We start from the raw sequence: 26,828 nt of genomic DNA on the forward strand, positions 1-26,828 counted from the left end.
AGCAGCACCCACTTGTATGAAGTTATATGGCAATTCGGAATGAGACATAATTGCTGTCATTTTTGGCTGTGAATGACCAGATTAATAACCAGATTAATCATATACAAAATTAAGGGTTTCTGGAAAAAGTTCGACCCACAAAAGGGTCGTTATGGCCTACTAGGACTATCCTGGCCCCAAAACCGAAGCACCTACGCCAAATTCACAAGTACCATAGTTATGTTTTAGCATTCCACCATTGCTGCAATATCCTTCCGCCTGTATATGTAGTACACACATATGGTATGTTGGTATTTAAAATAATAACTTTATTGACTAGAAGTACATTTTCAAAATATAATCTACACAATCTGAATACAATATTTTTACCTTGAACGTTATTGAATGGTGAAGAATTAAATGAATGGATTATCTATATCAGTAATATAGTTCCGGTCACATAAAACCGTCTGCGTTCCCATACTGCTCCTTTCCACTTGGATGCCAAAGTCGGGATCAGACCATGTCTAGCAGTTCTGCTGATTACAACAGGTAAATCTGGTCAAAATGTTTGTTATATGAGATTGTTATAATGCCAAATCGTTTCAGCAAAGCAAGGGATTTATGTCCCAGATACTTGCAACTTGCTCTGTAGTCTATTTAGCTATGCTTTTTGCATGGGCCCAATGTAGGTTTGCGCCATCGCATGATAACTCAATTGCATTGGTGTAGCTAGGTTCTAGCTAGCCTCTTCAATTCATCTGTACCCTGTGCCAGTTGGTTGGTTTAAATCAAATACATTCTTACGACAAATTACACAATCACCATTTAACTGTAGTTGGAAATGCACGTTGATCCTGTTTTTTTTTTGTTCAAACATTTCAGTAACGTTAAGCATCCGACCTCATTATGGTTGGTTAACGTTAGCTACACATGACCTATAGTTCTAGCTGCTACCAGCGTGTTCGCTTGCTTGCTAGGCACATTAGCTGGATAATGTTACACCCACCGTGGCCTATGCACATTTTGAGTGTCCGAGAGGATAAAATGTACCTTGTGTTCTGTACCACAGAACACTGTACCTCAGTGTACATTTCTGCATTTGTTCCTCGTTAGGTGGAGTTGTGGTATCAAAATACATGCCTAGCCATAACATTTATTACGCCGTTGATAATGCTAGCTTTGTGCCTAGCGTGCTAACGCAACGGCTAACTTGGCAGAAACATCGGCGTTGTCGACATGTGGTTTTGGTGGTGTTTTCCATTATCAATTGGTGTCGAAGTTAGTCCATGTGTGATCGTGGGACGAGATGTGAAATGATGCCATACCATCTTTCGGGACTGACATTTATCATGGAGATGTCTTTAAATATACTGATCACACGCGTCCCGCCATCCACGTGGCGTTTAATGGCTAACGTTAAAAGTATTACCGACTTATTAGATTAAATTCTAGCCCACAAGTTTGGTCGACAAGAATGTTAAAACATTAGGCATGACTGAAGTTTAATCATGGCATAATAAACATTTTTTTAATTATTTTATTATTATTGATTTTGAGCATTCAGACATTCTGTTTGTTTGAACGTGATTTCTGAACATTCTATTTTTTTTAAATGTGATTTTCATTGTAGTTCAAGAGACCAAGACCATGGAGGGCCGGAGGGGATGGAGCCTGATGGTGTCATCGAGGTATGAATTCCTTAGTTAAGACTGTGTTGGTGGGTTTGCACTTAATGTTAATATAATTTGATAACATTATCTGTACAATTGCCCCACAGAGCAACTGGAATGAGATTACAGACAACTTTGATGACATGAACTTAAAAGAGACCCTCTTAAGAGGAATATATGCTTATGGTTTTGAGAAGCCCTCAGCAATTCAACAAAGAGCCATCATTCCTTGCATCAAAGGTATGTTTTCTTGCACTTGTTCCAGTCTCAACTATAGGCATTTGGTCATGGTGAGATGGCATGCACTTAACATGTAGTGGTAAATGTAGCATTTACACTTCTTTGCCTTTTAGGTTATGATGTTATTGCGCAAGCTCAGTCAGGCACAGGCAAGACTGCCACATTTGCCATCTCCATCTTGCAGCAGTTGGATATAGACCAGAAGGAGACCCAGGCTTTAGTTCTGGCACCCACCAGAGAGCTGGCTCAGCAGGTATGCTGTACCTGAGGTCACTTACACTGAAGTGTTTCAGACCAAGGCGGCATATTTGAAAAATATCCAAAGATCAAGGTACTACTCGTAATCACTTCCTGCTTAAATCAGTTACTGACTGTCAACAATATGGCACAGTCCAATGTTTCTTTTTTTGTGTGGATAATTGCAGGAAGTAATAGAATAAAACAAAATTTCAGTGCTCAAAACTTCTTTGTTCACTGTATGAAGGCAAGGTGACGTGTTCTCATTGAGTGTGAAATGATGGCATACCATCTTTCGGGACTGACTCAATCTTGATGTCAAACTTACTGTGGCTGATCACACTCATGAGCATCGGACATGACTGATAACCTTTTACTCACCTGCATGCTTTAAATAGTATATGTTAAGCTAATTGGAACCATAATTATGAGGCTTCTAAATTAAGTACTGCGGGGTGTGCTCTTTTTAAGTGGATTATTTGCATAAAATGGTTGTCTCTGTTCCTCTTCAGATCCAAAAAGTAATCCTGGCTCTTGGCGACTACATGGGAGCCTCATGTCATGCCTGCATTGGTGGCACGAATGTCCGCAATGAAATGCAAAAGCTCCAGGCTGAAGCTCCTCACATTGTGGTGGGCACCCCTGGTCGTGTGTTCGACATGTTGAACAGACGGTATCTGTGTAAGTATTTGTTGTTGATTTGCTTGAACGGCTTCTTGTGTGTCATGTAGGATTTTAAGCAAGTTAACTTCTTGTTTATAGCTCCTAAGTGGATCAAGATGTTTGTCTTGGATGAAGCTGATGAAATGCTGAGTCGTGGATTTAAGGACCAGATCTATGAGATCTTCCAAAAATTAAGCACAAATATTCAGGTAAACTAGAACGGGTGAAATTGAGATTCATTACAAGGGGTTCTTCCACTAAAAAGAATGGTGCTAAAACTGTAATTCAGGTCTTGTCCTGTTTTATGCAGTAATGCCAGTACTGTTTGTCAGTGGAAGGAGAACACTTTGCTCTGCACCTGAAATGGAACTTGGCCGGACCTCTTTCTTAATGTCCAGTGGCCATTGTTTCAAGGTCCAGCGCCACATCGTTTGCTTGTTTCAAAAGTGTTTTTTTATTTTTTATTTATTTATTTATTTATTTTTTTTTTTTTCTTAATCGTGGGGTCTGCTTGTGACCGTTTTTGTAGGTGGTGCTCCTCTCTGCTACCATGCCTGCTGATGTGTTGGAGGTGACTACAAAGTTTATGCGGGAACCAGTTCGGATTCTGGTGAAGAAGGAAGAACTTACCCTTGAGGGTATCAAGCAGTTCTACATCAATGTAGAGAGAGAGGTGAGGACCTGAAGGTTAAACATTGCGAAATTTGACTGATTCTTGTCAATATGGCTGGGGCAAGTAAAAAACAAAACAAATGTAAACTAGTCTTGCCCAAATAAACTGGTCTCAACAAGCAGGTCGGCTTCTTGGATGCTACTTACACTGGTCAGGGTTTATGAACCACATACTAAATGCACGTGATAACTTACCTAGGTGAGGGATGCCTTTAAAGTCTACTTCAATGTTACTATTTCTTTGCTATGTTTGCCCTGCTCCTTCTTTCCAAAAGCATCCTGCTAAAATCATGGGCGCAGAGCTTTGTGGCTCAGCGTCTCGTGTTAATGCTAGCAGTGGTATTTTAAAGAAGGGAGAGAAAAAGCACAGTGTCGGATATGAGGTGGGGAGGGACCTCTTTCTTAATGTCCTATGTCCTCGTCCTCAAGATCCTGTGCCACAAAATATTGGCAAGCAATTTCTCATGTACATCAAGATGCATTTGGTGTCCCATGTGGTTTGTTGTATAAACTGTGAACCTCTTCTCACACAGGAATGGAAACTGGACACGCTCTGCGACTTGTACGAGACCCTTACCATTACTCAAGCAGTCATTTTCTTGAATACACGAAGGAAAGTAGACTGGCTGACAGAGAAGATGCATGCACGAGACTTCACGGTGTCTGCCTTGGTAAGATATCCTAAAAGGAGTAACATCTCTAATAGTTGACCTAAGTGTATTATGGTGTCCCTGAAACGCAGTGATGTGCAAGTGCATGAATAAATGACGTGAATGGTTTTGTTTGTAGCACGGGGATATGGACCAGAAGGAAAGAGACGTCATCATGAGAGAGTTCCGGTCTGGTTCCAGCCGGGTGCTCATCACCACAGACTTGCTGGTGAGTGTACAGGAGTAGCATTATGCAAGTTTGGATTATATAAATTGTCATTTGAAAAGATCAAGGTACTACCATTATCTCTTCTGCTCACTGTATGTAGGCAAGGTGACAGTCAGGTGACGTGTTCTCATTGAGTGTGAAATGATGGCATACCATCTTTCGGGACTGACTCAAACTTGATGTCAAGCTTATTGTAGCTGATCACACTCTTCTTGAGATCGGATATGACTAACCTTTTACTCACCTGCTGGCTCTAAGTAGTAAATGTAAAACTAATAGGCAACCTAATTATGAGGCTTCTAAAATGAGTACTGTGGAGTATGCTATTTTAATACTATTTTTACAGCATGACTCACAATATGAAACTTGCAACTAAAGGGCTGCAGCATCTTTTATTCTCATAAGTCAGCTCCTTTACCACCATAAGAGCTTATCTGCGCTCCACAATAGATTGCTTTACAAGTCTATTACTCTGTGACGGGCTGTACTTTAGCAGAGGTTGAACAACACGTTTACTCATTGGTATTTTCCATGCAGGCTCGTGGAATTGATGTGCAGCAGGTTTCACTTGTGATTAACTATGACCTTCCAACCAATCGAGAGAATTACATTCACAGGTGAGTGGGCAAGAATTGTGTAGCTCTCCACCCAAAATAAATTGCCTTAAATACACATGGATTCATATTGGATGTTTTTGCTTTTTACGTGTTTGCTTCAGGATTGGGCGTGGTGGTCGTTTTGGCAGGAAAGGGGTTGCCATCAACTTTGTGACTGAAGAGGACAAAAGAATTCTCCGGGACATAGAGACTTTTTACAATACTACAGTTGAGGAGATGCCAATGAACGTTGCAGATCTGATTTAAACTCTGGTGGCTCTTAAATGCAGGTATAGCTATTGAATAATCACTTGCATTGCGCTTCTTTTATTGAAGGAATATCCCTATTCTTCTCGATGCTGGCTGTGGACAAGACTTCACAAAATTAAAAGTGACGTGACTTATTGTGCGGACGGTTGTAGACTCAAACATAACAGTTTGACTGCTGGTGCGGAATGCAAAACATGAGGTCTTTAAATGTATTCTTTATCAGGTATTTTTTTCCTAGTTCATTAAATATGTATGTATTAGATGTTCTTCACCATTTGGTAATTTACTTGTGGACTAAAAGATATAAGTGTTGCATTAAGTCTGCTAATTATGTTATGCTAACATATGTGCAGTTCAATATGGATCACTGCACGCTTCCATAATATACATGCACTTTTTAGTTTTAGTTTTGTGGAATGTATTAATTTAATTGTATATCTGGTTAAGTATTTCTTTGGCCCACCTCTCAAGAGGATTTGACATTCATACTACATTTGAGTACATGCTTGTGTTTCTTTTGAAGTATCTGACCCATTTTAAAATAAAGAGGATTATGTTGGCTTTGGTCTCCCTCATAACTTTAGGTTGTCTACACAATTTGGTAAAGAAATGAACACTTCACACGTGTGCCTGTTCATGTATTTGCATCTGAGATGGACTGGCACAACTCAACGTTGCTGCTGTCCACACATCTTGTTACGTTAAATATGATGCGCATAACCCTTTGAGTGGTTTACATGGGACATACTGTACCATTTTCAATCTTAAACATCCCAGGAATATCATCTGAGGGCAAGTTGCCATGTCCTGGCTAGCAGGCTTGGGTTTGTCTTAAAAATACACTAGGGTAGAAGCACAACTGACAGATTGAATGTTGTGAACTTATATTTAGTAGGGAGCTTTTCAGCCTCACTTGGTGGGTAACTACTGATGTCAGTCACATGATATGACCGAGGGGCCTTCTCTACTCTTCATTTTAAATATGCTTATAATGAAGCCAACTGTTTAGGAATTGGTGATGGTAGCAGTGTTGGGCAAGTTACTACTTTAAATGATAACTCAAACACCTAAAGTAAAATAAAAGGCCTATTATTTACAGACCATTAGTGTGTTGCTGTTTTCTTATAAATGGTGCACTATCACTTTAAGAGCATTGATCTTTACGTTCTCATAATGCCCTTTTGACAGCTCTTGTTTACAAGCCTTGTTGAGTTACATTGATAGCGCAATATTAACAACTAGATGTACCGCATAGCGTTACAAAATATGACCGCCGCTCAGTCCTGTACATCCGTTCCGCGAAAATAAATCACACTTCAATTTGTCTCCATATTTTACTCCATCCCCCACTCTTGAAACTTTTGTGTATGCTTGTTTGGCATGCCTGTGTGTTTGTGCGGCTGCACAGAAAGTAGCCTACTGGTGTTGAACAGTTGAATAGATTGTAGAATAGCCAAATAGCATTGTTATGAAACCTTTAAAATCTTTAAACAATCACAAGTAGGGCAGATCATCACAGTTCATCCATTGCAACTGGATTGATGAAAGGTCACTTACACCTGTAGGCTACATTGTATTTGGGAAAAGCAAAAGGTATCAGCATAATGTTATTTATTTATTTATTTATTTATTTATAAACAAAAACATCTCTGTCAGTTCCATGCCTATCAATTTTCTTATCATCCATCCAAAAGTCATTTTTGGATGGATGGATTTTTTGTGAATGTTTCTTCTTCTACATAAGATTTTAGTCATCTTTAGTTCATGTAATACTTTATTGTCAATGCACAAATTAAGTAACAGTAGACTGAAACGTTATTGTTAATGCACAAATTAAGTAACAGTAGTCTGAAACGAAATGCTGTTTTACATCTAACCAGTGGTGCAAATAACTGACATGTCCAAATGGGCCTTGATGAAATGCGTCGCTAGACTGTTCATACACATTTTAACGGGCCAAAGTTGAAGAGCTGTTGTCCGTTATTGTTCGTGCAAATATAGGCTGATTCATGTTCCCTTGCATTGTGTAACTGAGGTCCATGGCTAGTCTGGCTTTCACCAGACCAAGCTCAATCTTTTAAGAAATCAAAAATAAATAGCGGGCAGATCAGGCTGGGTTCACCCAGCCTAGTCCATAGGCACCCGATATTGTTTAATTTTCCGATTGAGATATCCACGCTCTGGCTATTCTAAATGCAAAAATGCATCAGGGAGTTATGACAAAACTGTAACTAACAAACTAGATCCTAATAGAAAGCTGTTAGCTTCCCTAAGCTACAGGTAGGCTTATAAGGTAGGCCTATTTACAACATAAATTGTCAATAGGCTATGCTGCGACACAAATAAAATCTCCTTTGGAAACCAATGGCTTACGCCTTACAGTATCAAGCGGACTTAAACTGCCATATCGTGGCGAAAAGTTGTAATAAAAATTCACACAGCTCCATGAGTCAAGGAAAGCGCGAATGAAGTAGCCACTTCTAAATGGGACCCACTTACACAGTAGCTTAGGTGTGTTGCTAAAGCAACCATAATGAAATGAAGGCGTCATTGGATACTTCACACACACGTGCTTTTTAATTTCACAGACTACAACTACCAAGCTGGAATCAAAGCACATCGATTCCCCTCTCACACCCTGCACACACTTAAAACAAAATAAACAGGCGTCTCGAGTCTCACGCATGTATAGGCAAAACTGTATCAGACCGGTGTAATGTTGGTAAATCTTCCATTGCACAGAATGATTTAGCACGTGCAACAAATGACAGTCGAAAGATACAATTACAGTGCTGCTATCAATTTGCTTGGTATAACCGCATTTATAGTTTTCTACAAATGCAATCAATCAAATTGGCCTCCATCACTCAACCATACCCTAACGGTAACATTAGGTCCTTATTGATATTATAAGATTAAGTACCTGCAGTAAAAACCAAGCATGTCCGATAAACATCCTCCGATTTATTTCGGCTTCAAGAAGAAATGGAAATTACATTTCATGTGAACATCATCCTATCCTTATTAGACGTTCTCTGCGGTAAACTACACTCCTTGTATGAAGCGTCCATTGTTTTTCCAACCCACTTTTAACTTCCAACAAAATTACGTCTCACTGCAACGACGCGCCATCTAGTGGACAAACGACTACTGATCGCCAATACTGGAAATGCAGCCATGATGATGATGATGAATATTTATTTAGGCTTTCTTTTAATCCTACTGAATTTGTAATTATGTATCGGCTGTTCTAATACCGATAGTATGTGGGCGCCTGTGTGTGTGTTCATGTGTGTGCACCGCCATCTACAGGCCAATGAGTGTACAGTCACTAAATGTACACATAACCTAATTTTTTTAAGACCCCCCCCCATGAATGAAATTCTACGAAACTTGGCACACCCCCAGAGAATGCCAGGTCAATCATACACATAAAATTTGGTGCAGTTCTGAACATCTTAACTGAAGATAGGGGCGATTAAAGCAGAATAAATTGCATTTTCATTTTTTAGGGGGTGCAAATCACAAATGAGTGATTATGGGCCAGATTGATGTTGGCCCTTGAGACCAACATACCATAAAAGATTCTTCATCCTTAGTGCCACGGTTCAGGTAGTTATTTAGGAAAAACTGCTTTTTTGCGGTTCGGGGCCCAGCACGGGGGGTGGCCCCATGACTTAAAAAAAAATTTTCGTAAAAGTCTAGCAGTCTACATACCCACCAAATTTCATGTGCCCCCAAAAATCCAGGAAGTTGACCAAAAGATCCAGGAAAAAAAAAAAAAAAAAAAAAAAAAAAAAAAAAAAAACTTTGACAATCTCTATATGACCGCTTAGCGGCAGTCATAATAATATGCACAATGTTAAGTTGTTTTAAGCAGCCTTCATTGCTTTGGAAAGTATGCAATGAAATGTTGCTTCACATTTCGTTTTGCAAATAAAAGTGAATTATGAGCCTGGTAGCCTATCCACCTAGCTATCTGAATGGATTGTTTTGTCGACTTAGCATATCATGTGCTTCATGTAAATGCTTGGAAAACGAATTATTGAAGACCCACCAATTCCATTCTACTAGTAGGCTACTACGTGGTGGAGATTGAGAGAACCCAAAAAGTATCAAACTTGCATGTACCATGGTGTTAGTGCATTCTGACATTGTAAACGTTATTGATGAAGAATGAAACGCAGTTTGCAGTAAAGCTACTACCCAGATAGCAGACTTTCTGGCAGCACTTTGACATACATCTGGCGATTTTGGGCTTTGTTTTGGCAGACCAAAACTTTTGGCTTCAATTTGGCATGATTATGGGCAGCCATAACAGATAAGAAGGCGCCAGTAGTGTATGGCTGAATTATGGCATATTTCTGGCCAACCGTAGCGTTAGATTAAGAGCGGGGACAGCATCTGATGACGATACAGGGCTGTTTGGCATGTTTATGGACAGCCAGAAGATGGGCGAAGAGCGGGACAGAGTTTTGGCATGTTTCTGGCTAACCAAAAGACTCAGCAAAGACCGGAAATTTTCAAACTTTCTACTCGGACAAGACCCAGCCTAGCCCCCAGTTCGACCAGCGATCGCAGTTGAGGTATGTATTATGTCCCCATTCATCTTTTAACTTTTAAATTCAGGAAAATGTATTCAATAACCTTGGTCAAGCAACTGTACAGCCTACTTTTTAAACATGTTAAACACATTTACATGTTATTAATTTACTCGTAGTAACATTGGATTTGCTGTTATTGTTGTGAGACAGTTAGAAGCTAACGTTAGCCGTTCCCATGATACTGTTAACGTTAGATGTTCCCACAACGATATTCCTGCAGCTCTTGTAGCCTGTTATGGTTAATAAGGATTAGATAATTAGAACAAGAAATAGCAAATACCTGCCTATTACGAAACAAGATTGTGGTTTAGAGAGGTAATTGAGCCGATAGCCAGGGTTAGCGGGGAGCTCCCAGTTAGCTATATTGCCAGTTTTGTGGGCCTCTTACAGACACAAAATGCAATTGAAATTTCGGTGCAACATGAACAACAAGATACATTTAACGTTGAGCCCCTAGGGATCAATAAAGTATCTATCTATCTATCTATCTATACTGTATATCTATCTATCTATTTTTATCTCATACATTGCGAAGAAATCGTTTAAATTCAAAGTTTGTACTGTCACCGACCTATGTTCCTATGGTTTCTTCACAAAGTATTCATTGAGTTAAATGTTTCTTCGCAATGTATTCATGAGTTAAAAACGCATCTTGTTGTCACGTAAGGCCCTGTTCATGTTGCACCTCTGTTAAGATGCACAAAGACACTCCAAATCATGCCCCTAAAACGTCGTTTTTGTACCCCCCTTTCACTGCAGTTAAACTAATCATGGTTTCCGGTTGTTTTCTGTTTTGTTCTTAGTGCAGTCAGCACCCAGCCCCCCAGCTACCCAGCCATCCAGCACCCAGCTACCCAGCCATCCAGCCGCCCAGCACCCAGTTTCACAGCTACCCAGCCATCCAGCACCCCAGCCGCCCAACTGTCCAGCCACAGGCACCAGCCATCCAGCACCCAGATACCCAGCCAGCCACCCAGCTACCCAGCTGTCCAGCCACAGGCACCCAGCCATCCAGCACCCCAGCTACCCAGCCATCCAGCACCCTACCAAAACATATAATAAAGCATAATGAAATGTATTTAATTTTCCTGTGTTTTTTAACAGATACATACGCATATATAATGTACAACATAATTTAAGTATATAGTGAACCTAGACTAACCATTACATTATCAGCAATTAAGTCACAATTACCAGCAATAAAGTCATACAGACAGCTGAATAAATTAAAATAAATAATACAAATAAATAATAATAAAAAAATAATAATAAATACATAATTTCTATGTAAAAGCAAACATGTGGCACAATTATGGTATCATTTAGGGTCAGTTATGGCTACATTTTGGCTGGATTATGGGATTTAGGATTCTTTTTGGGACATTTAAGGCTATAGTTTGGAAATCCAAAATTGGTTTTGGGTGAGCTTTGGCCTACTTTTGGTTGATTTTGGCATGCCAAATTTGGGCCATTTAGGGCCCATACATCCACCCAGAGCTTTACCAAAATGGCAAGCCAGTTTTGGGCCAAATCTGAGCCATAATAATTTTGCTATCTGGGTATTCATTGGTTACATTTGGGTGACTCCTCTGTCCTTTGCCCTACAGAAATGCGCGTGGGAGCGGTGGCACTGCCAGGCTACACGAGCTTTTTCTGCATTTCTATCCCTTTATTCTCTTTCATTCAAGTTCACAGGTCATAGCTGACATGCACTAGAAGAGCATAGTTTGTGTTTTATCAAGAATCAAAAAGATTAGCGTGGCGCCACTTTAGATGTTTCATTAAATGACTTGTGCTATTTCGCGAGGCATAGTGAGATCTTTCGGTTTCGCACACAAAGTGCACTAACTATTATGTTCTTCATATCCTTGTCGCTGACAAGCTGAAAATAATGAGCGTAGGCTTATGTCCATCCCGCAAATAGAGTCCGACTTCGAGTCTGCTGCAGCCACAGTCTTCTTCAACCAGTATCAGGAGATAACATTCAACTATTTTGCTCAGATTTTTTCTCCTGTTGTTCTCGCGGTGGTGTTTGCGAATATGTATCAAAACAAAACACCGCTTAATTTTGGGTTAAAATGCATTGTAACGCGCGTTACTGAAGTTTGTACCGAGTAAAATATTACCCAATTTTTTTGTAATGCCTTACATTACCGCGTTACCGCAAACAGCAATATATTATAGTAATTACATTACTTTTGTAACGCATTACTCCCAACACTGGTTGGTAGGAATCTTGTGACCATTGCCCTTTTGGTTAAATCTGTTTCTTTAAGCTTTTAGAAAACTACCTTCTCTGCCTTCAGTCCTCTTTCAAGTAACAAAGCTTTAGAGCAGGGTCTCAAACTCCCGGCCCAATTCCGGCCCACGACCTATGTCAAAATAATAATGTAATCCGGCCTTTGAGGGTATTTTTTAATTGCGACAAACAACGATACTGATTAAAATAGACGATAGATCCAAGTACGGTGACAAAATTCTCATTTGTACTCTCCTCCATTATTTGCTAGAAATCCAGAGCTTGATTCAAACCAAAATCGCTGCACAACGTTTTCAGGTACTTGTTTTACACGCGAGAAACACGAAGACGTGCATAATGACGCGGAAGCGATGTAATAGTTTTGCACAAATTGAAGCAGGATAGCAGGCCTACACCAACTGTTGAAAGACGTTCACGTGTGATGAAGTCTTGGGTAGGCTATGTTATTCACCTATTCTGATTCTCAAGGAGAATATCCTGTTGGAGATTATGATCGATCGTCTATTGACAGTGATGGTCACGATGTGAATGGAGGTGCGTCTTTTCGCGTATACCACGGTGTCCACTAAGCATACCATGCTTATTTCGACCCTCTGCCCAACATAGCTTGGAGGTTGCAGTGGTAATTGTGGTGATGGTGTCCGTAATGGACACCTTTTGAGTTTTGAGTCTTTTGAGTTTCATTCACACATGTGAAATATCAGTAGCCTGGTATTTCAAAGAATCCACAACATACATCACAGGACTATGTCAAGGCTGATAGTTCCCAACAGCAAAATACCCCAAGAACAGACCAACAGGTAACATTTTTCAACTGTAATTGTTCTGTCTTCATTATGGAAGACTACTGATCTATGGGACAAAAACATCTCCATTGTCTATTCTCTGAAGCTTCAATGAAGCTGTTGCCAAGAACAGCACAGCCAACACCTTTTCAATTTTACAGATGTGATTTTTCTCTCAGTTACATGTGTTTAAACTTTTACATGTATAACCAGCCAGATACTTAAAAAAACTGCTTAATTTGATCACCTCATAGCGACAGTGTTCTCATTCACAGGGAAGGTCTTAAATACGTCAATACAGTCAGTCAAGCTTGTTGATCCATGTTAATTTCAAACTAATACATGTTGAGATGAGAAATCATGATATAAGTTCATCATGTGCAAAGCATTCATTCACAAACCAAAGGATTCACAATGATGCATCAGCAGTGTAAAAAAATACACACACAACTGGTAAACAGCATGATGTGAGGAAAGACTGCCCAGGAACGTTTTTAAAAAAATGTTTTATACTCAACGTCAATCATAAGTTTACATACATTACATACATTTACTCCAGTCAATGGATTCCTCTTCAAAAGAGGATAATGTCTTCATTGCACTTTCAGTTCTTAGCTGTACCTAGCTCAGACAGTGTTTTCAGTAATTGGACTTCCAATGTTGCAGACATTTCCCAAAAATGACAATATTAGCACCACACATTTTAACATGTACTTATTTCACAGCATCAAGTCTTCTATGTGACAAAGGTTCAAACATCAACCTTAGAAAATGGTTGATGGGTTGCAAGGATAAGTGTTTCGGATGAATGGATTGCAAAGCAGTGCACATTTTATTACTGAGCAGTACAGTTTGCCTGTAAAGCCAGAGTCCACCTTTTGAACCTCAGGGTTAGTTGCCTGTCCCCAGAGTTCCTGAAGGTCTGACTCGTGTCCATGAGATGTCATCATTTGTTTGTAGATGCAAGGATGATGAGGAGACTTTTTTTCACCCGAGAAAAAATTGTGTGCTTTTGGAGCCACCCCTATAACACTGGCACAGATCCCCATAAAAACGTCATCAATGTGGAGCGTAGCATTAAGCGTAAGTGAAGCTTGGTGTATTCGTGAGGCCACATCTCTGGAGACCACATATCCTGCTCCTCCAGTGTAGGCCGGATAAGAGTCCCATGGATACAGATGAGGTGACACATAATATTTGCTGCTCTTAATGCGAACTGGTCCCGTATTATTGAACACCCTGCCCACCCAGAAGTCCCGAGTACCTGCCTGGTGCACTTGCTTAAGGTAAGTGACCAAGTTAGGCATATGAATTAACATGTCGTCATCAGCAGACATTAGGAAGTGAGCATGACTACAGTAGGTGTGTGCCCAGTTGATCTGAAGAAGTAGTTTAGTGGTGAGGTTGTAGAAGGAATCGATGAAGCTCTGCTGGATTAAGTCGTGGTACATTTGGTCCTCTCGAAATAACTGACCCTGGATCAGCGCCCTGTCTTTCAGATGTGGATGGACACCTAAAGCAAACAGCACCTTCACAGACACACCCAGTTCACCATCAATATAGCGCTCATTACCCCAGGTCAATCGTATACTTTGACGACGGGCAAAGTTCTGAGGGAAACTCTTGACAAAAAGGAGGAGCAACACATTACTGGACTCACACGTGTTCTTGTGGTTGATCAAATAGTGGTAATTACTGAATTTACGAGCCTCCGCCCTGCTGACAGTGAAGCTACTGTTTCTGAAACTTGGGCCCATGCCGAGGAAGTGGTAAGGATTTGCACTTAAATTATCAAATGAGAAGCTGTTCAATTTGTCCCAATAAAGCATGATCCCTGACAACATAAGACCAATGAAGATCACCTGCACAAAGTGGCATCTCTGAGGCCGTCGGAATTTCACAAACATCCTAAGATTTTCCAGCCTATCTGGTCCGGAGGTTTTTCACACTAATTATGTGATGTTTGTGAAGTTCTGAAGTTCTAATTCAGTGGGTTGACTTCATGCTCTCCCCTCCTTGACCCTGAAAGAAAGAAATAATACATAATAATGTAATGTAATAAAGTGAAGTGAAATGTATTATCAAAGGGTTAAATTGGACAGCAGCCAGGTGTAAAAACAAACAAACACTTGGACCATTATAAATGAAACATTAAAGACAAATACCCGACAGATCACGGGGACAATAATTACAGTATACAATACATTATCATTACCTGAGGAGACAAAGATGAGCCATTTTTCAAAAAAATAACTTGTGGCTTCATATGTGCAAATGTGTAAATACTGTGCATACTAATTGCTGAAAGAATTTGGAATTTTTAGTCCTATGTGCAGTGGGTGGTCAATGCAGATGAGAATGGCCTGGGCCTTCTGGTCATATACTATATTGCCAAAAGTATTGACTCACCTGCCTTGATTTGCATATGAACTTAAGTGACATCCCATTCTTAATCCATAGGGTTTAATATGATGTTGGTGTGCTCTCAATCATAATTACAGTTGTGATAACAGTTTTATTCACCACGAGAATATGTTTCACCCCTCAGTTTCTGTACATTGCATGTACATTTGCGATAATATCAAAATATGATCTAATACGATTTTCTAACCGCAAAGACTGCGATGGATTACACTCACTGTAGCCTGTCGTAAGTAAGTAAGTATAAGTATACTCTTTTGATCCCTTTGAGGGAAATTTGGTCTCTGCATTTATCCCAATCCGTGAATTAGTGAAACACACTCAGCACACAGTGAACACACAGCGAGGTGAAGCACACACTAATCCCGGCGCAGTGAGCTGCCTGCTACACTGTAAAAAATAATAAGTAATGGTTACTTGAAAAAAGGGTGGAAACTCGTTGCCTTAAATAAGTAAACAAAACTTTTCTCTTCCAAGTTATGTTTACTTGATGTCTACAAGTAATGCTTACTTAGAAGAAGTTATCCTTACTTAAGACTTTAAAGTTCTGGTTACTTACTTCCAACTAGTAAAGTTTACTTCATGCCCTCGAGTAAAGCTTACTTGAAACGAAGTTGTATTTACTACTGTTAAATGAGTTACCCTTACTTTGAGTTGTAAAGGGTACTTTATGTTGGACAGTAAAGTTTACTTGCAGAATATACACAAATAGTTGGCACTATTAGATTAGATAACTTTAATGTCATTTTGCAGAGTACAAGTACAAAGACAACAAAATGCAGTTTGCATCTAACTAGAAGTGAAAAAAAAGCAGAAAAATGCAATGTGATATACAAAGACAGGTGGTGCATAGACAGGATAAGAAATATGCGGTGTAAACAGTAGTATACAGTTGGTTTACAGAAGGTGGTTTAGAGTAATATAAATTATATATAAATATGTGCAATGTATTAGCAGAATAAATATGGATATTCGGTATGAACCATATAGACATATATGTACAGTATACAGCTATGTGCAGTGTGGTAACAGTACTGTAGTGCAGAAACAGTAACATTATAACAGTAGTAAGAATACGTGTATGTGCAGGATGAATAGTATGAAGAGCAGTAGAAAATGCCATATATAAGTGTAATTACAGTATGTACATTTGTAAATTAATGGGTGGGATAGGGCAATTGTCCGCGGGGGGTGGGTGTCCCCCGTCAAGGTTTCCATGGTCATGGTGGACACCTCAACAGGCACAGGCAAGGAGGCATCGGACGGGGGCTTAGTTGGTTGGTTGTCACCGGGATGCAGAGCTAGAGTTCAGTAGGGTGACAGCCGCAGGGAAGAAGCTTCCTCTGAACCTGCTGGTTTGGGTGCAGGGAGACCTGTAACGCCTCCCAGAGGGGAGTGGGGTGAACAGTCTGTGGTTGAGGTGAGAAAAGTCTTTGATGATGCTGCGCGCCTTACGCAAGCATCACTTGCCCTGGATGGCCTTGATGGAGGGGAGTGAGGAACCGGTGATGCGTTGGCCAGTTTTCACCACCCTCTGCAGTTTTTTTCGGTCGTATTCTGGTGTAACCTCCATGTTTCAATCAGTAGTGTTTGAGCAACTGACCTCTGACTTCACATCCAAACAAGCACAACTTACATGTCCAGTTCATTGCTCTGCATTTTAGTTTTCCAACTGCAAAAAGAAAAAGAGGGCAAAATTATTATCAATATGCATCTATTGGCCATGTTTAACTAAAACAGCTGATTAAGTTTCACATTAAATGTTAAATTAAATTATTTCTCCAGAGACCTAATTAATACTGTTAAGCTAAAAATATTATGATTTGGCAACTTAATTTTCTCTATTGCTTCAGGCCTAGTACATTTATCACAATAGAATTTAAAATGTCAATCATACGTTGGAATTATATGACGCCATTTTGCACCTCAATAACGGCACATTCGTTCAAATTCCACACACTGCAACCTAAGTCCTCTTGCTAAATCACAACGAAAGATTTTAGATAAAAGACCATGGCTTTCTCAGTCAGTAAGGTTATGAGTCCAATTATCCTAATTGTTTTATCAATACAGTAGGAATATCGACGTAAACCATACACAGTTTAATCTGTACACGTTTTGAATCAACTTAGCATGCTAGCAAGCGTTTCTCATGAGAAATGGCTAACGTTAGAACTAAACTTCATTAAGAGAGCTCATGAAGACAACTGCTATTGGCAAATTTATACAGCCTAGTTCTAGACCCCAGGCGCCACCACTTCCTCATAACTTCGATAACAAAAAATATCAAAGGGCTTGAATACCTAGAATATTTGTTTTCTGCTCTGCATGGTCTGAGGCAGTGTTAACTTCAAGATAGCTGCTATCAGTTAGCTGCAAACTGTTAGCAGCTAGCGCATATATCGGCCACTTAGCAAGTTGAACTTAACATTACCCCAGCTGTTAATGAAACCGAATGTACAGTTTTGCACAAATGCTGTTAGTTCAACCTATACTGTAAACATTTGACACATTAATACATACTGTAAACTTACCAGACAGAGCAAAGTCACTGGTGAAGCTGCGTTACACTCCCATCCCAAAAGTCAGCCACACCGTAACACTGCCGACCGTTGGCTGTGGAATCCAGAATGCTCCCTCTGCTAACTGTGCGCGTGTGCACTGCGTGAGTCCAATTTACTCAGGTCTGAGTTGTGAAGCTTACTCGTGTATCTCAAGTTTTAGACCCCATTGTTGCAAGTTCGGCACATTACTAATGTTACTCTAGTAAGAACACTAGGTCAGCCTATAGTAAGTAAAGTATACTTGTGTTACTGCAGTAAGATGTAGTGTTATTTTTTACAGTGTACAACAGCGGCGCTCGGGGAACAGTGAGGGGTTAGGTGCCTTGCTCAAGGGCACTTCAGCCGTTCCTACTGGTTGGGGTTCGAACCGGCAACCCTCCGGTTACAAGTCCGAAGCACTAACCAGTAGGCCACGGCTGTCATCTCTTTACTCACTGGAATCAACATGGATACCGAGGCTGTCAGAACCAATATGGCCGTCCACATTGGCCCGTTGTTTTACCTTGAAAGTTGAATTTACTTAATGGAAACAGTAGGAAGTTAGTCATCTTATGGTTAACATTAAAATGGAAGCATTTTAAACTATCATTAGGCTGCAAATGCAAAATGTGTACGTTTAAAAAGGCTAATTGGGATAGTAGTTTTTTTCACTCGGAATGTGAAACATGTACACAGTCATGTACCTTTGCCATTTTTTGGATTTTCTGTTTGTTTTTTTTACTCAAAATGTTGTATGCAGTGTTGGGTCAGATCCATTACTGAGTACAGACTACATGCCCATTTTTGTAATCAGTAACGTAATCCATTGGATTACAACAATTATATGAATAATCTGAATACTTTTGGATTACTTCAAAATAAAAAAACTAAAAATTAAATACATTAAATAAAAAAAAGAAAGACAATTTTAATGCTACACTGAATAGCATGTCTGCACGCCCAGAATGCCTTCTGTTGCATTATGTAATGTTATTCTCACAGGTAGGAGCATGACCCTTTTTGTCTGTTTCAGACAAAGTGATAGAGAAAAAAAGTGTATTAAAAAGGCCCTTGGCTCTGTGTGTGTTTGCAAGTGTGTTTTGGGGTGCAAGATGGCCTACTTGATGGCCTTGTATGTTAGGTAACATACTGACATTGTGTCTTCTACATTCCATGTCCATTTACTCCAATGGGTCTATCTTAATTTTCCGACTATTAACTACACTGCATATTGACTGCATGATGTAAAGCTGCTATACGATTTTGTAATTTGTATTTTATAATTTGTATTTTATTGAGTTGAACAAAATGACTCTGTATTTCCTATCAAAATACTTTATTGTATTTTTATCTCTTAAAAATACACTGTAAAAAATGAATCCTGGTGCCACGGAAATTACACAAAACAAATCAAGTATGACTTAATTTCTTAAAGCAGTCGCCTTAAAAAAATAACTATTATGTTTTCCCCCAAATAAATCAACTACATTTGCAAGAAAAAATTTCAGAGAAAATGTTCCCTGAAAGAATTGTGGGAAGTTGCACAATTTCTCGCTGATAAATGTTCAGCCTTTTCCTCAAATATTTTGAACATCTGAAAAACGTCCTTCAGTTGAGATTTTGAAAAGAATGCCTCAAAGACGGACGCCATTGAAGTTCAGCATGGAATAGTAAAAGGTAAAGTAATTTGTTCCTGCTACTTGTGAAAGCTAGCATGAAAACTACTACAAATATACAATTAAGTAATGTCACATCTCAGGTATATATTTTCATACCAACGTGTTTGACCTACTAGGAAATATTGGTGAAGTTAGCTTAACAGTAGCAAGGTCGCTAGCTGTACTCAGATGGTTGGTAAACTAACCAGCAAGCTTCGGTAGGTTATATTATAACCTTATCAATTTGAAATGGCCAAGTTTATAATCATTTGTAATACTTGGGACACTCTAAACTGACATTAATATAATATTGGAGTCGACGACGTCTTAATCTTTCTGTAACGAATTTGAAAAGACGGTTGGCATTTTAATAGCCACTGAGGGAATAGCTAACATGCTAACGTAGCTGGTTAACATTAGTTAGCCAGGACTCCACTGTTCTAAGCGATCTAGTGTGGTGCCAAATGCTTGTCTGGCACGAAGGGATCTGTTGACTGACTAATTAAAGCAGTCTGTCAACTAATTGACGTTTGATTGAACTGAACACTATTTGCTTTTAATTCGGGTTATATATATTTTGCTCGTAGCTAACGTTAGCTGAGACCACCAGGGCATTCCTTAAGGCATTTGTAGCATACACGTGGTGTAAGGTAACTGTTAGTGTTGTTGGTTAAGGTTAGGTGCATTGTCCATTCTCAGTAATAGTATGGCACTGATATTAGTTAAGTGTTTGTTGGTTTTATTTGGGTTATTTAGCGGTTATGTTAACATATTTAAACACATAAACACTTATGTTTGTCTGCGGTTAAAACATTTGGTAGCCTACATGGTAAATGATGTCAGAATGAATTTTGGAAGTCCTTTGCTAGTTAGTTGATATACTGCTGATAGTCATTTGTGGTTCTTGTGTTTATATAATTATGGATTTTGTTTGTTTTAACAGGGTTGGCAAAATGCTCATCAAGGTCCAGTACCGTGGACTAAAAAAGTACCTCAAACTGCAGCCTGGTTTTTCTTATGAAAGTTTCATTGAAGGTGAGGTTTTATGTGAGCTTAGCTAGTGTTCATGCACATACAGTATTTGAATGAAATAAATTTGAAATCAATGTTTGCATGCATCTGATATCAGATCACTTGGCCAGTGGGTAAGGTAAAAAAAAAAGATTTTGTTACCCTTTAGTTGAATTAAATTAACTAAATTTGGAAACTGAATTTCTTAAATTCTTAAAGCAACCCTTTAAGATTCCAATTTTGTGTTTTTGCAGAATTTGTGCCAGCAGGTTCTTCTACTCTAAATTTTTCACTTTTCTGAAGTGATATGGAGAGGTCCTCTTCAAACGAGGGACATCAATCTCCTGGTGCAGGAGAGAACACCTCTGCCATAGGGAATGCAGCAGAAAAGGCCAAATGGGTGAGCATTTAAAATTAAAATCTCACTAGGAGAAATCATTGTCTGTCCTCCAAATGCGGAAACCTGGCTTTGAGTTCCGGTAGTGTCAAATCAACGGGCACGTTCAATCTTGCAGCACTATACAGATCTGGCTGAACGTAAGGTTTTTTAGATTCAGCCAGATATCTAGTGCTGCAAGATCGAACGCGCCCGCTCATTTGGCGTTAACGGAACAGGAATCTAGGCAATTTTCTTCCTTCAGATACAGGTCTTGTTATAATCTCCCTGTACACTTTCAAAAGTTTATAATACTTTAGTTCGTCTGTAGAGACCCTCACCACACTACCAAGTGTAATTATATTTTGAGCACTGCCAGTGGTTTAAAATAGCGTTTGTTTTTTCGACATGCTTGCTGCCCCCTTAGCTTTCACTGTAAGCCCATTCAGTGTTAACGCAAAAAACGGTCTTTCTCAAAACTCCACCAATTAACACAATTATGCTACCATAAATAGACCCTAGGTTGTTTGTACTCTTGAGTTACACTTCAATACATCTCCTGTGTTTTTAGAGGGTGCAGGTAAGTTTTCTCTTTACAAGTTTATCACCGTTATTGTTTCTCTTTTACCCATAGATGGTCCAGGAGGTTCTGGAGAAGAGTTCAGGGGGAGAGGAAACAATGGAGGAGTATAGGAGATTGAGCACCTTGACACACTGCACAAGACGGCATCATATCCTGGTTGAAATGCATGGGTATGTTTTGTTTTGTAATGTGAAAAACTTGCCTGCAGCGTGACAAGAAAAAAATAAATTTGGTAGTAGAATTGTTGTGTAAAAACAATTTTGAACTGATGTTTGTCCTTCTTTACACTTCTCATCTTCTCAAAGGAACTCTAGATCTCATTCATAGTCACCATTAGGTCCTTGGTTACCTGTCTGACCAAGGTCCCTTTGTCCCGGATTACTCAGTTTGGCTGAGCGGCCAGACACCATACTGCTTTTTTGCGGAGAGTTGGAGGATTTTGTGTAGATGTTGATGAAGATGATATGTTTGTTATATCTCTGTCAGTCATCTGAATATTTTTAAATGGCCAAGCTATTGTTATTTTTTTTTTTCCTCAACGTCAGGTTTAATTTACACTGAATAAATGCTGTTAAATTAAATACTGATTCTCTAATTGTGTATATACACCACATCCTTTAAAATGTATGGTAATAGACTTATTTAAAACATGCATAACTGCTCAAAATAAGTGAGGCAACTATATTACACGTGATTTTATCATGCGAAATTAACCAGAAAAAATTAGGGAAATTTCCTTGATTTATTTTGAATATGCTTAATTGCATTGAGATATTTTACACAATTTTTTTTGTATACATTAATATTTAAGTAAATTTCCATGATTTGTTAAAGTCTATATTCTTAAAAATAATAGGGTTATATTTTTCCCTAATATTTTCACGTGTAATAAGTTGCCTCATTTTTTTCATGCATTCCTACTGTGTCATTTTTTACAGTGTACTGCAAAATAATCTCAGTGAGACATCTCGCTAATTATTTCAACCACATACACGGCTCATTCAGCATCATTACAGTACAACAAAAAAATGTATACCATTTATCGTACATCAGTCTCAGGTAAGGATCCCAGAATTAAATTACCATTGGGGTACCAAAGGGATCTACTAAATTATTTTGCTCTTCAGAATTTTAACCATGCACAGTTGCACACACAGGTTGAATAGTTATGATGATACTGCAATAGGTTCACAACCACAAAGCCTATGTGCCGAGTTTCACATTTCAGAAAATAGTGTACATTTCAGCACTCCATGAAATTATGCAGAAGTGGTCACCTGTGTTGTTCAGCTAGTTAACAGGCTTGTGCAAAATTCCGAATTTTAGAATGGGTCTCCATTCAATTCATGAATTGGAATTTGAATTGAATTGGCTCCGCCCCACAGGAAGTTAAATTTGAATTGGAATTGGAATGACAGGAAGTGGAATTAAATTCATGGCAATTCAAAACAATTCCACAGTCACACAACAAAAAGAATGTGTTGAATCTCACATACTTAAACGACTACAATTCATGTTGTAAGTAAAATTCAACAATTCTAATAAGTTCAAGATAAAATAGACTTCATGTGAAACCATAATTGATCATTGATTGATCATTTCATAGTGAAAATGTACATATTAGATCAGTGGTTCTCAAATGGGGGTACGTGAGATTTTAAAATATACATATATTTAAAAATATTTTTGGGGGCAGCCGTGGCCTACTGGTTAGCCCTCTGGACTTTCAAAGCCCCGACCAGTGGGCCACGGCTGAAGTGCCCTTGAGCAAGGCACCTACCCCTCACTGCTCCCCGAGCGCCGCTGTTGTAGCAGGCAGCTCACTGCGCCGGGATTAGTGTGTGCTTCACCTCACTGTGTGTTCACTGTGTGCTGTGTGTGTTTCACTAATTCACGGATTGGGTAAGAGACCAAATTTCCCTCACGGGATCAAAAGAGTATATATACTAAATACTTTAAAAACAATTATTTAATACATATTTCAGGATGAATTTTATATTTTAGTAGGCTATTCAATTTCATTATCCTAAAAACCCAGAGTCCCCCCATACCAGGATGGTTTGACCCAACCTGTCACATGCCACCCGCCATCACCTGTCAATCACTGTCAAAACTCAAACGATGGAGTTGTGGTTGAAGCGTAGCGGTAATTCTTGTGAAAACACGGAGGGACATGTGGCAAAGAAGGCCAAACCAGAGCCGGCAAAATTACTGCTGTATCTTGTTTTATTGCTCTGTTTTAAGTCTTTCTTTCTCAACTAAAAATGCTTTGCGCTGGTCAGGGGGTACTTGGCTGAAAAAATATTTTATAGGGGGTACATCACTGAAAAAAGGTTGAGAACCACTGTATTTGATGATGTGATGGTAATGACATTTACCTGAAAAATTACAAAAAAATCATAAATTCCCTTATATTGTGGTCTCAACCAAGCTAACAAGGTTACTCCTATCAAAATGTCTGATAATTTGATGCATACCAATTGGTCAAATTTGGAATTTTATTTTTCAAAATTTCAGTAAACCAAATAGCCCGAAATCTGAGAAATACCCTACCACGGACATGTTTTGGGGGGGCCACCCAAAATAAGGTGGTGGGCCGTATCCAGCCCACGAACCGTAGTTCGGGGACCACTGGTTTAAGGTATTAACTGTTTGTTTTATCAGAGGCTTTGTCATATTTTTAGTCTGGATTTGAATAACAGTGTTCATTTTCCTTAAGGATGAAAACTATTTTTTTGCATGATGTTAGAGCGCCATGATTGAGATAGGTGGCCTTTTATTTCCCCTTGAATTTCCCTTTGGGGATCAATAAAGTATCTATCTATCTATCTATCTATCTATCTATCTAGGTTTTTCACCCTTGCTCTTCAAACAGTCTGAGACCGCCATAGGCCCGGCCATAGCTAAGGACACAATTATCTGAAGGGGGAGGGGGCATCTTAGCCCATGTGAGCTGTTTTGGCAGGAAAATAGGTTTCATTTTTGATTCAAAATGATTCAATTTACAGCTGCTTTATCGGACTGCAGCATTTTGACAGGTGGCCTGACCGCCAAAGACAAATCGTCTTGACACACTGCATGCCGCTTCGTTATTTCCTATGATCCTAGGCTAGGACTAGTTTGTTGCAAAGTTGCATAATGTGATAATGTGATTGCAATAGCCTATTGTTCTAGTTCGCCTACAGTTTGTGAAAAGGCTCTACTGCAGTTATGTTGAGTCGTCCAATTGAGTGAATATAGTCTTCAGGCAAAGCTTTGAACAAACTGGTTTTCAGTTTCCGCACAGGAAATGGTAGTCTACAAACATAATTTTGCCTACGGTCAAACACTGGAAAATCCACCCCCAAATATAATAAAATGATATTTGTGTCATTGGAGAGTTGCATAGCCTAGCCCATATGTAAAAAAAAAAATAGCTTATTAACTTACCACGTCTGAATTGTCGTTCAAGAGTCTGAAATCCAGCGCGTAGCATTAGGTGCGTGCGACTGGAGGAAGTGCCTCCCCCCTCCCCCCTTCGTGTTGCTTCAGCAGATTTCCCTGAAATTTGTATGCTGTTGAGTTAATGGGCTATTGTTTGTCAATGACTCACGCGAAATTAGTACGGAAGTGCACTGCATTCACATAATTAAAAAAAAAATATCACGTTAGGTCTATTAGATTAGATTACATTAGATTAGATTAAACTGTATTGTCATTTAGCAGGTACAATGAAATGCAGTTGACATCCAACCAGAACTGCAAAGAAGCATTAAATACCAAGTGCAGGTAGAGTAGGGTAGACTGAGTACAGTTGAGACACCTTAAATATCTTGCTTGCACAGCAAGCCCAAGTTGTGATTTTTATGCACATGCGTATTAGTGCCCTCTTTGATCATGGAAAATTTGAACGACACAAGTATCTCCCATCCAAGGATATCGGGAAATGTTTTTTTTCCAAAATAAGAAATTTACTTTACCATGCACCTTCGACAATGAATAACTCATTACACTTATGTTACTGTTAAACATAACTGGTATCATTACAAACATTATTCTGTGTCCTAAAAACTGGCATATTCTATGGCATTGTGTCATGTAAGGTCGTTGCAAAATCTAGAGAAATGTGTGAGGTGGTCAGCGGGGTACAATTGAGACACATTGGATTGTGTTATTACTTGAACATTCCATTTGTAGGCTACTGTTCGCCATATCTGTTGTCCCATTTTGTTCATGATGTATTCCTTTTAACCAACGCTAATTTAAATTAAATGAATGATTTTTAACTACAAACACTTTGCAATTGCTATGTTTTTATTTATTCAACTTTCCAACTATCGGTTAGTTAATTATACATCATTAAAGATGGGTGTCTCAACTGTACCAGGTAGGTGTCTCAACTGTACATAGGGTACAGTTGAGACACAGTCAAGACAAAAAATGCCCCTTATGTTTATGAGCTAATTGTGGAAAATATAAACTACTTATGGGTATTATTGATTGATAATATTGTAGTTTACAAGCTAAGGAAATGGCATGTGGAATGTTATGTGGAAAATCACTTCTTTTCAGTATCTACTTTGTGTTTGATTTTGTGTGGGCAAAAAGTGTCTCAACTGTACTCAGTCTACCCTAGCATTCGGTTGTGTAGGCTATACAATAGGGATTAATAATGTAGGCTACAGTGTATAGTTGGATAAATACAGGTTTTCCAGATGACATACAGAGATAGAGGATATATGTTGAGTATAGGCATTCTATATAACTAATTATGGGTCATTCTATAATTCAGGTATTTCCCGTCTCCATGATAAAGATTTAGTTATTATCAAAAAATAAATCTTTATGGAATATTTTTCACCAATAACTATGGTTTGTATTTTAGACCCAATTTATCCACAAAATATTAACTAAATTACTTCTACACCCCTTATTGACTGTCTCTGACTACAGAGTCATGCATTCAACTTGATTAAACATGATGTTATCAAGTCTAACGATCAATTTTTTTTAGATTAATTTACTAACTGCTTTAAGTTTATTTATTTTTTTATTTTGGCCCGTCTCAAAGTTCTTGTCAACTCTGTTATAAAACTGCTTAAAATCCACACAGACTTTGAATATGAAGCATGACGCCTACACAGAGAGATGTCAATTCCTCTGACAGGAAACTTTGGGAAGGCAGTGAGATATGTTTTAAGCTTCTTCACTCATTAATTTGAACAAAATGTTGAGGATACACCAACAGTAGATTAATTATTCGTCAACTCTGTTATTGCGTTATTGGAGTGAAACTCTCACTCGATTTTTTAAAAAACAATAATATGATCAAAAGCCATGAAATTCTGGTTTCATACATATATCATGCAGTAACTAGTTTGAGATTAGGATATGGAGCT

At 38.9% G+C, this 26,828-nt stretch overlaps 2 protein-coding genes, 1 long non-coding RNA gene and 5 other non-coding genes across 8 annotated transcripts; 7 read left to right on the forward strand and 1 right to left on the reverse strand.

Moving 5' to 3' along the window:
- Window positions 1-468: 468 nt before the first annotated feature.
- eif4a2 (eukaryotic translation initiation factor 4A) lies at window positions 469-5,770 on the forward strand. Its single transcript, XM_048241242.1, has 11 exons — window positions 469-531; window positions 1,613-1,670; window positions 1,760-1,892; window positions 2,006-2,145; window positions 2,642-2,810; window positions 2,892-3,001; window positions 3,322-3,465; window positions 3,998-4,135; window positions 4,254-4,343; window positions 4,881-4,960; window positions 5,062-5,770. The coding sequence occupies exons 1-11, from the start codon at window positions 503-505 to the stop codon at window positions 5,204-5,206; spliced, it is 1,236 nt and encodes a 411-aa protein (XP_048097199.1). The 5' UTR covers window positions 469-502; the 3' UTR covers window positions 5,207-5,770.
- LOC125308874 lies at window positions 1,289-1,362 on the forward strand. Its single transcript, XR_007196006.1, has one exon. It is a non-coding gene; the product is annotated as a small nucleolar RNA SNORD2 (small nucleolar RNA).
- On the forward strand, window positions 2,400-2,472 carry LOC125308882. Its single transcript, XR_007196007.1, has one exon. It is a non-coding gene; the product is annotated as a small nucleolar RNA SNORD2 (small nucleolar RNA).
- LOC125308861 lies at window positions 3,042-3,222 on the forward strand. The gene has a single exon (XR_007196000.1). It is a non-coding gene; the product is annotated as a small nucleolar RNA SNORA81 (small nucleolar RNA).
- On the forward strand, window positions 3,724-3,909 carry LOC125308857. The gene has a single exon (XR_007195999.1). It is a non-coding gene; the product is annotated as a small nucleolar RNA SNORA81 (small nucleolar RNA).
- LOC125308866 lies at window positions 4,478-4,550 on the forward strand. Its single transcript, XR_007196003.1, has one exon. It is a non-coding gene; the product is annotated as a small nucleolar RNA SNORD2 (small nucleolar RNA).
- A 6,978-nt stretch (window positions 5,771-12,748) lies between the features above and the next one.
- Window positions 12,749-24,965, reverse strand: b3gnt5b (UDP-GlcNAc:betaGal beta-1,3-N-acetylglucosaminyltransferase 5b). The gene is made up of 2 exons (XM_048251715.1): window positions 24,880-24,965; window positions 12,749-14,880 (listed from the first exon to the last, which is right to left on the reverse strand). The coding sequence occupies exon 2, from the start codon at window positions 14,763-14,765 to the stop codon at window positions 13,623-13,625; it is 1,143 nt and encodes a 380-aa protein (XP_048107672.1). The 5' UTR covers window positions 14,766-14,880; window positions 24,880-24,965; the 3' UTR covers window positions 12,749-13,622.
- Window positions 19,279-21,771, forward strand: LOC125300132. Its single transcript, XR_007194518.1, has 4 exons — window positions 19,279-19,499; window positions 20,424-20,515; window positions 20,746-20,891; window positions 21,502-21,771. It is a non-coding gene; the product is annotated as an uncharacterized LOC125300132 (long non-coding RNA).
- Window positions 24,966-26,828: the final 1,863 nt, after the last annotated feature.

Source organism: Alosa alosa, chromosome 1, assembly GCF_017589495.1.
Source record: "Alosa alosa isolate M-15738 ecotype Scorff River chromosome 1, AALO_Geno_1.1, whole genome shotgun sequence".
Lineage (NCBI taxonomy): Eukaryota > Metazoa > Chordata > Actinopteri > Clupeiformes > Clupeidae > Alosa > Alosa alosa.